This window comes from Pantherophis guttatus, chromosome 3, assembly GCF_059756535.1.
Source record: "Pantherophis guttatus breed Tessera chromosome 3, ASM5975653v1, whole genome shotgun sequence".
Classification (NCBI taxonomy): domain Eukaryota; kingdom Metazoa; phylum Chordata; class Lepidosauria; order Squamata; family Colubridae; genus Pantherophis; species Pantherophis guttatus.
The window spans coordinates 1996254-2014402 of record NC_142065.1 but is presented as its reverse complement, the minus strand read 5'-3'; the positions used below and the strand labels follow the sequence as shown (position 1 = coordinate 2014402).

Genomic DNA, 18149 nt, shown 5'->3' with positions numbered 1-18149 from the left:
AAGAGACTAGACAGTCATTTATCTGAAATGGTATAGGTTCTCCTGCCAGAACAGGGGGCTGGTCTAGAAGACCTCCAAGGTCCCTTCCAGCTCTATTTTATTCTAATTTACACAAGTGGAGGCTAAAACATATGAAGAACGGTTGCAGGTATGTCTAGTTTAATGAAGAGAAGGACTAGGGGAGACATGATAGCAGTCTTCCGATATCTCAGGGACTGCCCCAAAGAAGAGGGAGTCAAGCTATTCTCCAAAGCACCTGAAGGCAGGAGAAGAAGCAACGGATGGAAATTAAATCAAAGAGAGAAGCAACCTAGAAATAAGGAGACAATTCCTAAAAGTGGGAACAATTAATCAGTGGAAGGACTTGCCTCCATAAGTTGGACAGCCATTTGTCCGGAATGATAGAGGGTCATCTGCTTGAGCAGGGAGTTGGACTAGAAGACCTCCAAGGTCCCTTCCAACTCTGTTATTCTGTTAAATGGGAAGAAGATCCGAGAAGGCCTCTGAAGATGGCCAAGGGGCTAGTTATGAGGAGAACATGAGGGGCTGGATATGGAAAAGCCAATGGACTCCCCCTACAATGCTATAGTTCAGTGAATGGGAGGGAGCAAGAGGTCATGATCAATGTCTCAGCCAAGCCACAATGGGCTTGTTGGCTCCACCATGTACAGATGGTGTCAGCTGTCTGGTTTGAATCTCCTACAGAAGTAGATCTTCCTTCGTTTCCTTTTCAGACCAACGTTCGCAGTTCAATCTCTCTGACTTTCATCTTCTTCTCTCTTTCAGGCTTAATATTGCGGACGTGGTGCTCACAACACACAAGTTGAACTATGTGCCAGGACTCAGAGGAGCTGAAATGATTACCGGGATCCGCCTGAGCATTGGTGGCTCTCTGTGAGTAGGACCTTTCCAATGTCATGTCTACCCATATTAAAGCTGCTGAGGTCGAAAAGCCCGTGATTCACGTCTTGAAATTAAGAATAGAATAGAATAGAATTCCTTATTGGTCAAATGTGATTGGACGCACAACGAATTTGTCTTTAAAGTTGACCTTTCCAAATTTTGGAGTCACTCAAGAAATTATGCTTTGCAACTTCAAGGGCAGGCAAAACAGAATGGTGGAAAATGCAAAGTGATCAGATTTCTCACTGGTTTAAGGGGTCTCTTTTCTCCCGTTGCTTCAAAACCTAACAATGTGAATGTGGTTTTTCACTTGTTACCTCCTTGTGTCTCACACATAGCTACATTGAGATGAGTGGACTAATGTTAGGATATGGTTTGAGCCTAACAAGTTGTCCAGGCAATATATGTGTTCTGTGACTTTAATATGAATATGTATTGTGTGGCTTTAAAGTTTTACTGCTGATTCATTGTAATGCTGAGTCGTACTGTAATAAATTGAAAACGTATTTAAGAAAGGTACTGTAAAGTATTCAGTTGATGATAAGCTACCATTGTGTGAGGAGTGCTATTCATTGTGCTATCATCGTTTGATGGATCTGCTACCATCGTGGTTTGTGAACCAGAGTGAGTTTATTATTCTAACCAACTAACGTTTGTTTGGTAAGAAGATATCTGTAACTACTGAACTGATTTAACTGGCAAAGACTTGGAATTTGTTTAAAGACTATGAGACTGTTTTTCCACTATAAAGTAAGCTTTTGATAAACCAGTTTGCATATCTCTTATTCATCGCTCTCAGCAACGTTTCCTTGGGCATTTACTCTGCTGGTTGGTAACACAACAACAATAACCTTAACAACTTCAACGCCCAGAATTCCCCAGCCAGCACAGCCCAAAGGTGCTTCTCCAGAACCGAAGAAGCTTCTTGGCTGAGAAGCAAAACATTTTCAAGGGAAAAAAACAAATAAACAAGAAAAGTCCAGTTGCTTTTTTGAAAAAGTACTTTTGGGACAACCCTGACCTGGATGATGGAGAATCTCCATAGATATCCAGGAAGCACATGCTGGTAGGGGAATTCTGGGAGATGGAGAATGTACGTTTACTGTCTGTGTGTGTCACTTCCTAGGTTGGCTGGAATCCCGACTCTGATCAAAATCTCCGTGGAGTTTCAATCCAGTGTCAAATTGGAACTTATAGATTATCAGGCAGGATCTCTCAGAGTGATCTTCCGGGAATGTAATCTTTTATTTGGAGATATTACCATCGAAATTCTCAGTGTGTGAGTATTCAACATGATCGCCGATGTCCGATGATGGATATGTCACAAGAAGAAGAAGAAGAAGAAGAGGAGGAGTATGCAGGACTCTTTTGAGGTTTAATTGGGGGGTGGGGTGGGGCAGGAGGGTGTCCTTCTGTTTTGCTGGAGTTGGTTGTTTTCTTGCAGAGTTTCATCAATGAACTAGGGAATATCTTCACTGCTAGAGTGGGGTTTGCAGAGAGGAAGAGGAGGAGGAGGGGAGTTTAGAAGGAGAAGGAAGAGGGATAGGGGAAGAGGAGGAAGAGGAAGAGGAGGAGGAGGGGAGGTTAGGAGGGGAAAGAAGAGGGATAGGGGGAGGAGGAGGAAGAGGAGGAGGGGAGGTTAGGAGGAGAAGGAAGAGGGATAGGGGGAGGAGGAGGAAGAGGAAGAGGAGGAGGAGGGGAGGTTAGGAGGAGAAGGAAGAGGGATGGGGGAGGAGGAGGAAGAGGAAGAGGAGGAGGAGGGGAGTTTAGGAGGAGAAGGAAGAGGGATAGGGGAGGAGGAGGAGGAGGAGGAGGAAGAGGAGGAGGGGAGGTTAGGAGGAGAAGGAAGAGGGATAGGGGGAGGAGGAGGAAGAGGAAGAGGAGGAGGAGGGGAGTTTAGGAGGAGAAGGAAGAGGGATAGGGGAGGAGGAGGAGGAGGAGGAGGAAGAGGAGGAGGGGAGGTTAGGAGGAGAAGGAAGAGGGATAGGGGGAGGAGGAGGAAGAGGAAGAGGAGGAGGAGGGGAGGTTAGGAGGAGAAGGAAGAGGGATGGGGGAGGAGGAGGAAGAGGAAGAGGAGGAGGAGGGGAGGTTAGGAGGAGAAGGAAGAGAGATAGGGGAGGAGGAGGAGGAGGAGGAGGAGGGGAGGTTAGGAGGAGAAGGAAGAGGGATGGGGGAGGAGGAGGAGGAGGAGGAGGGGAGGTTAGGAGGAGAAGGAAGAGGGATGGGGGAGGAGGAGGAAGAGGAAGAGGAGGAGGAGGGGAGGTTAGGAGGAGAAGGAAGAGGGATAGGGGAGGAGGAGGAGGAGGAGGAGGAAGAGGAGGAGGGGAGGTTAGGAGGAGAAGGAAGAGGGATAGGGGGAGGAGGAGGAAGAGGAAGAGGAGGAGGAGGGGAGTTTAGGAGGAGAAGGAAGAGGGATAGGGGAAGAGGAGGAAGAGGAAGAGGAGGAGGAGGGGAGGTTAGGAGGGGAAAGAAGAGGGATAGGGGGAGGAGGAGGAAGAGGAGGAGGGGAGGTTAGGAGGAGAAGGAAGAGAGATAGAGGAGGAGGAGGAGGAGGAGGAGGGGAGGTTAGGAGGAGAAGGAAGAGGGATGGGGGAGGAGGAGGAAGAGGAAGAGGAGGAGGAGGGGAGTTTAGGAGGAGAAGGAAGAGGGATAGGGGAGGAGGAGGAGGAGGAGGAGGAAGAGGAGGAGGGGAGGTTAGGAGGAGAAGGAAGAGGGATAGGGGGAGGAGGAGGAAGAGGAAGAGGAGGAGGAGGGGAGTTTAGGAGGAGAAGGAAGAGGGATAGGGGAGGAGGAGGAGGAGGAGGAGGAAGAGGAGGAGGGGAGGTTAGGAGGAGAAGGAAGAGGGATAGGGGGAGGAGGAGGAAGAGGAAGAGGAGGAGGAGGGGAGGTTAGGAGGAGAAGGAAGAGGGATGGGGGAGGAGGAGGAAGAGGAAGAGGAGGAGGAGGGGAGGTTAGGAGGAGAAGGAAGAGAGATAGGGGAGGAGGAGGAGGAGGAGGAGGAGGGGAGGTTAGGAGGAGAAGGAAGAGGGATGGGGGAGGAGGAGGAGGAGGAGGAGGAGGGGAGGTTAGGAGGAGAAGGAAGAGGGATGGGGGAGGAGGAGGAAGAGGAAGAGGAGGAGGAGGGGAGGTTAGGAGGAGAAGGAAGAGAGATAGGGGAGGAGGAGGAGGAGGAGGAGGGGAGGTTAGGAGGAGAAGGAAGAGGGATGGGGGAGGAGGAGGAGGAGGAGGAGGGGAGGTTAGGAGGAGAAGGAAGAGGGATGGGGGAGGAGGAGGAAGAGGAAGAGGAGGAGGAGGGGAGGTTAGGAGGAGAAGGAAGAGAGATAGGGGAGGAGGAGGAGGAGGAGGAGGAGGGGAGGTTAGGAGGAGAAGGAAGAGAGGTAGAGGAGGAGGAGGAGGAGGAGGGGAGGTTAGGAGGAGAAGGAAGAGGGATGGGGGAGGAGGAGGAAGAGGAAGAGGAGGAGGAGGGGAGTTTAGGAGGAGAAGGAAGAGGGATAGGGGAGGAGGAGGAGGAGGAGGAGGAAGAGGAGGAGGGGAGGTTAGGAGGAGAAGGAAGAGGGATAGGGGGAGGAGGAGGAAGAGGAAGAGGAGGAGGAGGGGAGTTTAGGAGGAGAAGGAAGAGGGATAGGGGAGGAGGAGGAGGAGGAGGAGGAAGAGGAGGAGGGGAGGTTAGGAGGAGAAGGAAGAGGGATAGGGGGAGGAGGAGGAAGAGGAAGAGGAGGAGGAGGGGAGGTTAGGAGGAGAAGGAAGAGGGATAGGGGGAGGAGGAGGAGGAGGAGGAGAACAGTGGGGTCCTTGGTCTTGCTGGACGTGGTTGTTTTCTTGCAGAGATTTCATGAACCAACTAGGGAACATTATCAGTGCTAGAAGTGAGTGGAGTTAGCAGAGAAAAAGAGGAGGAAGAGGAGGAGGAAGAAGAGGAAGACAAGGACTGTAGGGTCTTTGGTGCTCTCTGAGCTTGGTTGTTCTCTTGCAGATCTTTCATTACCCAACTAGGCAACATCACCAGTGCTACGTCCATTCAACAATAGTTCAACTCTGGGCTAAAAAATATTCTCTTCTATCTGTACTTTTTCATTTATTTTGCAGGAATCTTACACCCACAGCACTTAACATCATCAAGAACTCAATAATCGGCAACATCAACGTACAGGTAAGGCCTTCCTCCAACAGCAAAGAGTGTAGGAAACTCAACAAAGACAAAAACATCAATATGGTTTAGGAATGACCATCATGGTTTGGCTTAACCAGCACCATGTGGAATGGGGTAGGACTAGAAGACCTCCAAGGTCCCTTCCAACTCTATTATTCCGTTAAATGGGAAGAAGATCAGAGAAGGTCTCTGAAGATGGCCAAGGGACTAGTTATGAGGAGAACACGAGGAGCTGGATATGGAAATGGTTCTTTATCATTCTAATTTCTTCAAAACGATGTATTCTGGCACACCCGTTTTCTTCACATTTTTCTTGCTGGTTGCTCTGAATTTCTTTTGAGATCTGTTCCGATTGAAAACAAGCCGTTTTGGAATCAAGAAGGACACGGATCTTTCTTCTGTCTTCCCTGTCATTCCGATCCTGTTGATCAGGGGTGTCAGACACAAGGCCAGCGGGTCAAACTTGGCCCGTGATGTGGTCAGATTTGGTCCGCGGGGACATCCTGGAAAATGTAAGGGGCCGGCCCGCTTCGCTTTATCCCAGTCTATCCAATGAGAAGAGGAAGCATGCCAACAGTTTGGGGAGTGGCTTCAAGTTGGCCCAGCCCACCCAATTGGCCACACCCACCCAGTTGGCCACACCCACCCAGCCCCCCCCCCCGAGGTCAACCACAGCCCTGATACGACCCTCAATGAAATTGAGTTTGACACCCCTGACGTTGATCATTGAAGACCACTGATAGGGGGAACATTGAGTAGACAAAGAGCTCTGGACCTCCAGGCCCTTGGCTTCCTCAGTGATACGGTCACGTTCAAACCTCTGATTCTTCAACTGTCTTCACCCTGCAGATTTGCAACATCTTACAAATTGTCATCAATGTGGTGAGAGATAGGCTGTTGGACACGATGAACGGTGAGCTTCCATGTCCTGTCACCTCCGTTGATGTTCTCCCTGAGTTCCATCGAAGTATAATATCTTCTGCTTCCCTTAAGTCAGGGAGGGATGAGATGCTGGCTGTGGATGGTGGTTGGTGGGGTGGGGTGGGTAGACAAGGGATGGTATAAGGCTCCTGTCTTGAACAGAGGGTTGGATTAGAAGATCTCAGAGTTTCCTTTCAGCCCAATCATTCTATGAACTCTAACAAGAACAGCCTCCCTTTAGACAACTAGGTAACATCATCAGTACCAGGAGGAGGAGGAGGAGGAGAACTGTGGGGTCCTGGGTGCTCTCAGAGCTCGGTGGTTTTCTTGCAGCCATTTCATGACCCAACTAGGTAACATCCTCAGGGGTAGAAGGGAGTGGGATTTGCACTCATTTTATATTCTGGTGGCTGAGCTAGACATATTCCTGGGGGAATAATCCCAAGCAACCAACATGCATCCACTTACATCAGCTGCCTGCAATTACTGCAAGTTCGAATCTCCCCAGGCTCAAGGTCGACTCAGCCTTCCATCCTTTCTAAGGTAGGTAAATTGAGGACCCAGTTTGTGGGGGCAATAAGCTGACTTTGTATAAATATACAAAAGGATGAAGGCTATTGCTTAACGCATTGTAAGCCGCCCTGAGTCTCCGGAGAAGGGCGGCATATAAATCGAACCAATAAATAAATAAATAAATAAACTTCAAACAATTGCTGAACAAATGAGCTCTGGTGGCTCAGCAGACTAAAAGCATTGTGATTAACACCAGCTGCTTGCAATTACTGCAAGTTCAAATCCCCCCAGGCTCAAGGTTGACTCAGCCTTCCATCCTTTCTAAGGTGGGTAAAATGAGGACCCAGATTGTGGGGGCAATAAGCTGACTTTGTATAAAATATACAAAAGTATGAAGGCTATTGCTTAGCGCCTTGTAAGCCGCCCTGAGTCTCCGGAGAAGGGTGGCATATAAATCAAATTAAAAAAAAATAGCATATAAAGTGAATTAATTAAATTAAATTAATTAAATTCTCTTCTACGGGCCTTTGATTTTCCCCACAGTGGTCATCCCCTTTGAGCCCTTTGGGAGCCTGAGGTGTCAACTGGCCAGCTTGCCTAATACAATCGATAGCATCCTCTGGTTACATCTCTTTGTAAGTATCCTAAGTAGCACCTCCCCCTCCAAAGAAACCCCTTGGCTTTGGGTGGGGTCTCTCATGTGACCCGAGCCTCCCATGCTCTGTTCTTGATGCTGGGGAGGGTCTCCTCTGGCTTCTTCCTAGGTTGACTTTGACATCGGGGGCCAAGGTCTCCTCTCCATCCCCGATTCGGCCCCAGATATAATCCTGCCCCCGCTGGAGAAATATCGTTATTGCCAGTGTGTCCATGCTGCCGTACTCAACATCTTCCTTTCGGTGGTCCTCAGGATACAACCTCAGGAGTTCAGCTGCACGCCCAGCGTGGTAAGGAAACACAGATCTTGTTGTGGCCCGCCAGCTGCCAGTGGAGCTGGTGGCAGACTCGGACGATGAGGAGGTTGGGGAGGAACTTGGGCCAGCTCTGGAGCCTGGGGAAGGCTCTGATGGATGCTCTGCATCGGACACAGACATAGAACCAGGGCCATCTGACATTTCCCAGCCACCGGAGAGGCAGCGGCCTTTAGAGGCTGAGATGAGTGAGGAGGAAGAATAGCTGGGGCCTGTGCCAGATGCACGTATGCACAGAGCAGTTAGGAGGGGAGAACAACTGAGGACAAGGAATCAAGTCAGGAAGCAAAGCACAGGTGAACGCTGAATGGCCCCTCCCTGGCAGCGGAATAAATAGAAGGAAAAGGGAGTGGTGGTCGTAGGAGACAACCGTTCGTATTTCTGGAGATTTGGCTCATCGTGTTTCGTGCCACAGAGACTGCTTGCCAGAACTTAATTTGCAGCTTTTCGGCTTGCAATTATCGCAAGGAACTGATGAGGCTTGTTACTGCAGTTAACTCCTTGAAGGACTCTTGCTTGGACTTTTTGGTGGGTGAATGCCATTAATTCACAAGTGGGAAATAAAGAGGGGTTTTTTCATGACCAGGAGTCTGTTTCTTGCTTCTGCTAAGGCTGGGTCCCAACAGATCTGGAATTTTCCACTTGGAGGCTATTCTGTTGTGGTCCGCCAGCAGCCTGCAGAGCTGTCAGCAGAGTTGGACAGTGAGGACTCTGGGGAGGAACATGGGCCAGTCCCGGAGTCTGGGGAAGGCCCAGACGAGGGCTCTGCGTCATTTGGGCCTTCCCCAGGAATTCAGAGATGGGGCTAGGGCCATCGGGGAGTGATGCGTAGACTCCGGAGCCTCCAGAGTCGGACAGCAGGGAGGCAGAGGAACAGGAGGAGCCTGTTCCTAGTGCGCGCATGTGTAGAGCTGCCAGAAGGCAAGAGCAACTAAAGCAAAAGGGATGACTTGGGAGTAAGGCCTGGAGATGATTGGCCCCTCCCATAAGGCTTAAAAGAGAAACAAAGGCACTTGGGGCCTTTTGCAGGAAAGCAAAAGAAGAGCTCCACCTAACGATAGTAAAGGATCCTAGGCAGAGTATGTCGGAGGGCTCTCAGGATATAAAAATGTGGACATTTCTGAGCTTAATGCCAACGTCTCCGCTTTATTATTTATTGAGAAGGAAAAGGAAAAAAGAAGAAGAAGAAAAAAAGAAGCCACCCCTAAAAATAATATAGATAAAATATTTAAGTTTTGACTTTCCCCACCTTTGCTCTCCAATTTGCAGCACAGAGATACATTATGTAGTAGAAACTTGCTGTATTAATTCTGTATGATGCTTAATACAGCTGAATGCTGAATATACATACTGAGGATGCAGGTATTCAAATCATTAATCCTTTCCTTCTCTCCTTCCTCTCCTCCCTCCCTCCCTCCCTCCCTCTCTTCCCCTCCCTTCCTTGCTTCCTCCCTCTCTCCCTCCCTTCTTTCCTCTCTGCCTCTCCCTCCCTCCCTCCCTCCTTGCCTTCCTCAGTTTTCTAGAGCTGATGAACTGCGAGCCGCTATCTTAGCTCTGATACCAGATGTAAGTATGACTCAGAAATATTTTCTTACCAAACTTTTCTGATAACCAGGCTTAAGAAAGGAACAAGAGAATTTCAGCACAAAGAGAGAACATTACAGAGAAATGCAAATCACGGGAAGTGTTAGTATTGCATTATATTGCACTAGTCAGTTTGAGATCACCATGATATAAGAAAAAATATTGAGGCTCTAGAAAGAGTGCAGAGAAGAGCAACCAGGATGATGAGGAGACTGGAGGCTAAAACATACGATGAACCATTGCAGGGACTGGGCCTGGCTGGTCTAGTGAAGAGAAGGACCAGGGGAGACAGGAGAGCATCTTCCAATATTTGAGGGGCTGCCCCAGAGAGGAGGAAGGGGATCAAGCTATTTTTCAAATCACCTGAAGGCCAGTCAAGGAACAATGGATGGAAACTGAACAAGGAGAGATTCAACCTGGAAATAAGGAGAAACCTCCTGATAGTTAGAACAATTAACCAGTGGAACAACTTGCCTTCAGACGTTATGGGTGCTCCATCACCAGAAGCTTTCGAGAAGAGACTGGAGAGACACTTGTCTGAAATGATTTAGGATCTCCTGCTCAAGCAGGGGGTTGGTTAGAAGACCTCCAAGGCCCCTTCCATCTCTGTTATTGTATGTTTCCTTCCTCCGAATGCTGTACTGAGATTTTCCTTCTCTTTCTTTACAGCCACCTCCCTTCATCTCCTCGGTAGGTAACGTCCCTGCAGGACTCTGCCCAGAACATGGTTCGTTTGGGATCATATTTTGGGCTTCCCTCCCTCCACGTGTTTTCCTTCTCACCACCATTTTTCCCCCCAGGCCATCCTGTACTTCCGGATCAGCCTCTTGCAAAGTCCCGTGCTTCAGCTTGGAAACGGTTTTGCCATCGTCAAGGTTTCGGCCCAAATAGAGTTCTTCGTCAAGAACTCTGATGGCTCAAGAACTTCCATAGTCATTCTGCAAACGGTCAGTCAACCCCACCATCTCCAATGAGCCCCAAAAGTCTCAGGTTGGCTTCCCAGGATGACCGTTGACCTTTAGGAGATGTTCTAGCAATGGTTGTCTAATGCAGGGTTCTCCAATCTTGGCAACTTGAAGACTTGTGGACTTCACAAGTCTTGAAGTTGCCAAGGTTGGACACCCCTGGTTTAGATTGTCTTCAATTCTGAAGTCCACAAGTCTTCAAATTGCCAAGGTTGGACATCCCTGGCTTGGATCCTGTTCAATTCTGGAAGTTGAAGTTCACAAGTCTTCAAATTGCCAGGGTTGGACACCCCCAATTTAGATGTTCTTCAATTCTGAGAATTGAAGTCCACATGTCTTCAAGTGGTCAAGGTTGGACAACCCTAGTTTAGATGCTCTTAAGTTCTGTGAGTTGAAGTCCACAAATCTTAAAATTGCCAAGGTTGGACATCCCTGGTTTAAATCAATTATAGTTGGTGTCCAGAAGTCTTTAAGATGGCCAAGGTTGGACACCCTGATCTAATGGATCTCTCCTCTCTCCATTGTCCATCTGCAGAGCCTCAGCCTGAGCGCGACCTTCTCAGTGACCAAAGGCTATCTATATACTTCCTTGTCCATCTCAAGGTGAGACCTGCTTCTCTTCTTACCAGATCTCCATTGCTCTGTGGGATCTTCATTATGAAGAAGATCTGTTGGCCACCTGCCTTGGGAAGCACCAGCTGGGTTTGCATACTATAGGATGCCCCTTTGCCCCCGTGTTGACACAATGATGGCTGTCAGGAATGTCCACTGTGATGGTCCAAAAGTTCAACATGGCAGTGGTGCAATTGATGGTCTGTTCGCTTTTCATGGTCTTGCATCGTCTCCATTTTGACTTGTTGGATCACATCCTGTGGGCCGCCCTTGATGGCCCTCTTCTTGTCACAGGCCATTTCTAAACCAAGATGGATTAATGTGGTAGGTTGGTTGCCTCAAAAAAGGTTAAGCTCAAACTTCCGGCCCTTATTTTAGCTCAGTCAAGGTGCTGTAGGAAGCCATTGTTAGATGGAGCTTCCTCCGTTTGACCTGGATCAAAATCCCATCCTGAGCCTCCTAATTAACTGATCTCTGTGAAAGGAAGGTCACTATTAGGATGATATTGTGGAATTTGTATAAACAGAAGCTTAGAATCAAAATCAGGTGAAGTATTAGTACCTCTTTATAAAGCCTTAGTAGAGGGAGAGGGTGTGTGTGTCAAATTATTCTCCAGTCAAGGAAAGAAGAAACATGGAATTAAGGCGAAACTTCCTGACAGTGAGGACAATTAACCAGTGGAACTGCTTGCCACCAGAAGTTGTGGGTGCTCCATCACTGGAGGTTTTCAAGAAGAGATTGGACAACCATTTGTCTGAAATAGTATAGAGTATCCTGTTTGAGCAGGGGGTTGGACTAGAAGACCTCCAAGGTCCCTTCCAGCTCTATTCTGATAGAATCAAACACAAGGCCCCCCAAAACCGATAATCCAGATTGATTGCAGTTATTATTTATTCAGTGTGCACTGGAGGAATTTCCCTCCAGAACATAATGGGGGAGGGGCTCCTACAGACCAAAGGATTCACTCATATTTATCCATTTCAGAAAAGTAAGGAAAAAAAAAAGATGTGTGTGTACATATTCATGTTTATTTATTTGTATTCATATCTCATCTTTATTATTTTTACAAAAAGCTCAAGACGAGGTATTTCCTTCTCCTATTTTCCCCAATCCTGTGAGATGGGTTGGGCTGAGATAGAATGGCTGGTCCAATGTTACCCAGCTGGATTTCGTGCCCAAGGCGGGATTAGAACTACCAATCTCTGGGTGATTGGCCCAAAGTCACCCATCCAGCTTTCATGCCCAATGTGGGACTCATTGTCTCCTAGTGATTGGCCCAAAGTCACCCATCCAGCTTTCATGCCCAATGTGGGACTCATTGTCTCCTAGTGATTGGCCCAAAGTCACCCGTTCAGCTTTTGTACCTAAGGCGGGACTAGAACTTACCATCTCCTGGTGATTGGCCCAAAGTCACTAGCTAGCTTTCATGGCTAGGGCAGGACTAGAACTCATGGTCTCCCACTTTCTACCCTGATGCTACTAGACCAAGTTGGCTCTGCCTAATAATATCTCAATAGATCTCAGGTTACTTCCTTCAATTGTTGAGCAACCTTGCTATTTACAAAGAAGGATGCTCTTAATTAGAAGAAACATCTGCATCTCGAGATTGAGGGGTTGCCACGGAAACCTCCCGATAAAATTTACCATGGACCCTGTGAACTGCTCGGTCGTTTTCCTTATGTCTCAATTGATCTATTCAACAGTCTCATTCATCTTAAAAAACGGATTTTCTACACAGTATGGCCAAAAAGTTTAAGAGGAAATTTTGTGACTTTCTTTGAAGTTGAGTAAATTCTCGTTTCTGCCTTCCAGCCATAACGTGGCGTTGATTTCTTCAGCTTTGGGCATTACGGATGTAAGTGGATTTCTCTTGCAATATTCATCCGTTCTCTTTTGGCCCAAGATTTCTGCTGACGTCCTTTTATCTTCCGCTTTCAGGTCAGCAGCATTGAACCTCTCTGTGGCCACCTGATGGGCGAAACCTTTTTGGTTTCCATCAACGGTAAGATATTCTGCAGAATCAGGGCTGGGGCTGAGGTGAGACCCCCGGGGTCCTGTTTGCACTCTGGGCATTGTCAAGATCTGATGGCAAAAGGGTCAAATTTGGAGGACACAATTTTCTATGGGCTCTCTGAGCTGGATAGTTTTCTGGTAGACGTCTCATGACCCAGATAGGGAACATCATCAATTCTAGAAGGGAGGGCAATCGGCAAGGAGGAGGAGGAGGAGGAGGAGGAGGAGGAGGAGGAGGAGGAAGAGGGGGAGGACTGTTGTGTTCTCTGAGCTTGGAAGTTTTCTTGCAGATGTTTCATGACCTACCTAGGGAACATCATCAATTCTAGAAGGGAGGGCGATTGGCGAGGAGGAGGAGGAGGAGGAGGAGGAGGAAGAGGAGGAACAGGAGGAGGAGGAGGAGGAGGAGGAGTGGAACTGTGGGGTCTCTGGTGCTCAGCATTAGAAGGGAGGGTGATTGGCACAGTGTAGGAGTAGCAGTAGCAGTAGGAGTAGGAGAAATAGATGACAACTCCTTGGTGCTCTATGAGTTTGGATATTTTCTTGCAGATATTTCATGACCCAACTAGGTAACCTCATTAGTGCTAGAAGGGAGTGGGGTTTGCAGAGAGGAGGAGGAGGAGGAGGAGGAGGGGACCTGTGGGGTCCCTGGTGTGGATGTTGTGTTCAGCAGTTGCCTCTCTTCCTCTCAGTCTTCTGACTCATCATTTTTCCTCCCAGCATTGCTCAGTGCCGCAATCCCTCTGCCTCCCGTCATGACTGTTATATTGGATAAGGTTTTAATCCAATTTATTGAGGTAAGTTCTAAGCAGGTCCTAAGATGCTCACTTTCCTTGGGCGTGAATTTAGTTCTAGCTACAAAAAGGCTGGTTGTGGGGCACCCAAATAAAGCCACGTGAGTGGGGGAAGGGAGGGGCGGCCGTGGTACCTCCAGAACTGGATCCATAATTACTTTTGGGAACGCCCATTGTTCATAAGACTGCCTCTATATGAAAAACCTGTTCAAAAGCATACTAAATGAACTCTCCAAGATGCATTAAAATATAGTATTTGTTAAAAAAAGAAAGATGTATATTAGGTAAAAGAAGAGAGACAATTGCTTGTTTGGAAAAGTTAGGGAATCTGCGTCAGTGGTGGGTTTCAAATTTTTTTACTACCGGTTCTGTGGGTGTGGCTTGGTGGGCCTGGCAGGGGAAGGATACTGTAAAATCTCCATTCCCTCCCCAATCCAGGGGAAGGTTACTACAAAATCCCCATTTCCTCCTGATTAGCTAGGACTTGGGAGGCAGAGAATAGATGGTGGGGGGGGGCCAGTCAGAATTTTTACTACCAGTTCTCCGAACTACTCAAAATTTCCGCTACCGGTTCTCCAGAACTGGTCAGAACCTGCTGAAACCCACCTCTGATCTGCATGTGGATAAAATGAATTCAACTGAGGAGCAGAAGTGAACGCATACAATATTTGCAAAAAAAGAGAAAAAAAGTGAAGTTGGTAGGACACAACATGGCTAACCTGATCCATCTTGGAAGTATTTTAAAGCTGGGTGTGCAACCTTGCCCGTTTGATGATCTGTGGACTTCAACTCCCAGAATTCTTAGCTGGCTGGGGAATTCTGGGAGTTGAAGTCGACAGGTTTTAAAGGGACCAAGGTTGGACACCTCTGGTTTAAGGGAAGAACAGATGTTCTGGTTGTTTGGTTGTGATAAGGATATGCCCAGAAAGAAAGAAAAAATCAGGTGTGTCTCCAAGACAGTGATGGCAAACCTTTTAGGCACAGGGTGCCCAAACCGGAAGGCACATGCATACATGTACTCACACGTGCGCCAGAGCACTGGAAACCCGACGACCAGCTGGCTGAGCTACGGCAACAGAGCACGTGCCCACAGAGAGGGCTCTACGTGTCACCTCTGGCACGCATGCCATAGGTTCCCCATCACAGTTCCAAGATGTGGTCAAAACCTCCAGACCACCCTGAGAAGATAACCATGGCTTTCCAGCAACTGTGAGAAGGGATCAAAGGAGAACCTGGGTTTTTTTGGAATGGGATTCTCATGAGCTCCCAGCTAAGTTTCTATCACAGTGTCCTGGCCGCCATGTTGGTTTTTTATGGCTCCCACCCTTCTGTTGATTCCTCTCCCTTTCTCTTTCCTTGCTCAGCACGGTCTTCTCCTGTGTATCTGAACCAGAGGACCAATCCTGCACAGAGGTCTTCTTCGGAGCAAGAGGGAGAAAGCTGGACCAACAGGGACAAACAAAGGAGGATGTGTTTCCTTGTTTGATGCTTCTGACTTGAGTCCAACTGTTTCTTTATCCATGCAATTCTTCTAATAAAGAAGTTGCTTTTTCAGGGCAACCTGAATGCTCCCCTCTTTCTAAAAAAGAGAATAGATCTGGGCACTAAGTGGGTATTTAAAGCCTCACCTCTGGTGGGTGAGTTAATTAATACGTACTTGGGGGGCGGGGGTTCAACAGTTTTTTTCCCCACTTGAAATGTCTCAGAGTCTTCTAATAGCAATTTAGAATTAAGGAGGAATTTCCTGACTGTGAGAACAATTAACCAGTGGAACTACTCGCCTCCAGAAGTTGTGAATGCTCCAACATTGGAAGTTTTTAAGAAGAGGTTGGATAACCATTTGTCTGAAGTGGTGTAGGGTTTCCTGCTTAAACGGGGTTGGACTAGAAGACCTCCAAGGTCCCTTCCAACTCTGTTATTCTACTCTGTTATTTTAATGAAAAGGAGGACTAGGGGTGGACAGGATAGGAGTCTTCCAATATCTCAGGGGCTGCCCCAAAGAAGAGCGAGTCAAGCTCTTCTCCAAAGCACCTGAGGGCAGGACAAGAAGCAACGGGTGGAAACTGATCAAGGAGAGAAACAACCTAGAACTAAGGAGGAATTTCCTGACAGTCAGAACAATTCATCAGTGGAACAACTTGTCTCCAGAAGTTGTGGATGCTTCAACATTGGAGGTTTTAAAGAAGAAGTTGGATAACCATTTGTCTGAAGTGGTGTAGGGTTTCCTGCCTGGGCAGGGGGTTGGACTAGAAGACCTCCAAGGTCCCTTCTAATTCTGGAATTCTATACTAATATAGGTTTTTTTCCTCTGAAATCTTCGCTTCTCATCCAAGACGCTTCTTCAGTTCTTCTTCTTCTTCTTCAGAGCTGGAGAAGCTTCTTGGATGAGAAGCAAAACATTTTAAAATGAAAAGACTAAGAAAGTTCAGTTGTTTTTGGGAAAAAGCACCTTCGATCACTAAACGAACTAAAGCTGTAATATTTGGACCATTTTAAGACCTTCCCATCCATCCGATGAGCAAGTCAACTTGGTAAGAAAATACACTCAATACACTTCAAGTCTTCATATATCTAAATAAATATTTACATCCTCTACTGAAGTTTCCTCCACGTTTTACATAAAGATCCATTGTCCTGCAATTCACCACAGCTGAACAAAGGAAGATTAACACAATGAAAGTGACTCAATTTAACTTCGAAGATATTCCAAGTACTCATAAAGTTTTGGTTGCTGGGTGAACTTAATAAGTTACGCTAATGAGTTGTCTTAATGACACGTCAAGCAAGGTTGGTCAAAGGACAGGGAAGAAAGGAGTAGGTGTCACTTAATATGGAGGTAAACATCCTTTGTTGGTTTAGCAAGAATAGTCTTTGGTCTTCTTCTAAATTCACAACTTCTCGGCAAGGACTTGTGGTTTGGATTAACATTCAAGAAGGCATGAAATGACCAAGTCTCCTTCCTTCCTTCCTTCCTTCCTTCCTTCCTTCCTTCCTTCCTTCCTTCCTTCCTTCCTTCCTTCCTTCCTTCCTTCCTCCCTCCCTCCTCCCTTCCTCCCTCCCTCCCTCCTTCCTTCCTCCCTCCCTCCCCCCTCCCTCCCTCCCTCCCTCCTTCCTCCCTCCCTCCCTCCCTCCCTCCCTCCTTCCTCCCTCCCTCCCTCCCTCCTCCCTCCCTCCTTCCCTCCCTCCTTCCCTCCCTCCCTCCCTCCCTCCCTCCTTCCTTCCTTCCTTCCTTTCTCAGGAGCTCATTCTTGAGGTTTTATCCCAAGGAAGGATGTTATTTTATATTTTGTTCTCAATGGATGTGGAAATATAATATTGGTTTTGTGGATCATATGGTGGTTGGGAGCTGGCCTTATAAATCTTTTAAATAAACAATGTAAGCAACCTAGAAGCAAGGAGAGATTTAAGGAGAAACTTCCTAAGAATAAGAACAATTAACCAGTGGAACCACTTGCCACCAGATGTTGTGGGTGCTTCATCAATGGAGGTTTTTAAGAAGAGATTGGACAAAACCTTTTGCCTGAAATGGTATAAGGTCTCCTGCTTGAGCTGGACTAGAAGATCTCCAAGGTCCCTTCCAACTCTTCCATTCCATTCCATTCCATTCCATTCCATTCCATTCCATTCCATTCCACTCCACTCCACTCCACTCCACTCCACTCTAATTAATTCTATTCTATTCTATTCTATTCTATTCTATTCTATTCTATTCTATTCTATTCTATTCTATTCTATTCTACTCTACTCTACTCTACTCTACTCTCTTATTCTATTCTATTCTATTCTATTCTATTCTATTCTATTCTATTCTATTCTATTCTATTCTATTCTATTCTACTCTACTCTACTCTACTCTACTCTACTCTACTCTACTCTATTATTCTATTCTATTCTCCAATCCAATCCAATCTAGTCTTAACTAGGTAACCTCATCAGTGCTAGGGGGAAGCGGGATCTGCTGATGATGTTCCTTGACATTTACTTTTTATCCATTTATTAATCCCCTCTGGAGCCTTTGTGATGGTTGGGACCGAGAGCCCAAAGTACTGAACCAAACTTTACCCAAACTTCTACCAACGGTGGAAGGCACTGTGGGAAATTCAAGAGCGCCTGGGAAACATTTCCAAATGCACACAGACTCCAACAGTTCCCAAAGCAAATAGGTTTATTGTGAAACAGAAACATTGGCCCCAAACCCCTTTTCCAACCAGGTCCAGATGTAGGGTCTCACAGTTACTGCAAAGCAATTTTTGCAACCAACAGGATTACGGCACTGTCTCTTTCCCTTCTGACTACAATGAGATCCCCTCTTCCCCACACAGAGAAAGGTAGCATTTAAGAAAGACCCTGCCAGCTAGAAATCTGTTTTGGGGGGTTCCACAGGAGGACATTTAGCTAAGGATGAAGACAAATGCAAAACCATCCCTCCATTTAATCTACGCTTACTCCATAATGTGGTCCTTGGGATAATTTTTAATTTTTTTGGCTGTTTGGCTTTATCTCTGCAAACGCAGGTAGTAGCCCTACTACCTGTCTGCTGATATCTCACAATGGCACAGGTAAAGTCCTCGACTTACAACTACAAAATTGAGCCCAACATTTCTGTTGTGAAGTGAGACTGGGGCGACGTGAATTTTGCCCCATTTACGTCCTTCCTTGACACAGTTGTTATTATTATTATTATTATTATTATTTATTGGTTAATCTTTAGTGAGATTCACAGCCT

At 47.0% G+C, this 18149-nt stretch overlaps 1 protein-coding gene across 1 annotated transcript; it reads left to right on the top strand.

Annotated features, from left to right (window-relative positions):
- The first annotated feature begins 1980 nt into the window (after nt 1-1980).
- Nucleotides 1981-14994, top strand: LOC117666652 (BPI fold-containing family B member 4-like). The gene is made up of 13 exons (XM_034419413.3): nt 1981-2182; nt 4990-5053; nt 5903-5966; nt 7031-7122; nt 7252-7431; nt 8971-9021; nt 9709-9729; nt 9840-9986; nt 10540-10607; nt 12429-12471; nt 12555-12618; nt 13350-13426; nt 14788-14994. Exons 1-13 carry the CDS (start codon nt 1995-1997, stop codon nt 14809-14811), a joined length of 1083 nt encoding a protein of 360 aa, XP_034275304.3. The 5' UTR covers nt 1981-1994; the 3' UTR covers nt 14812-14994.
- The last annotated feature ends 3155 nt before the right edge of the window (nt 14995-18149 follow it).

Bases quoted from the DNA above. Each gene is read 5' to 3' on its own strand.
- LOC117666652 (XM_034419413.3), top strand. From the start codon at position 1,995: ATGTACGTTTACTGTCTGTGTGTGTCACTTCCTAGGTTGGCTGGAATC. The intron at 5,967-7,030 runs GTGAGCTTCCAT...TTTTCCCCACAG, and splicing joins GCTGTTGGACACGATGAACG to TGGTCATCCCCTTTGAGCCC. The intron at 13,427-14,787 runs GTAAGTTCTAAG...TTCCTTGCTCAG, and splicing joins TTTTAATCCAATTTATTGAG to CACGGTCTTCTCCTGTGTAT.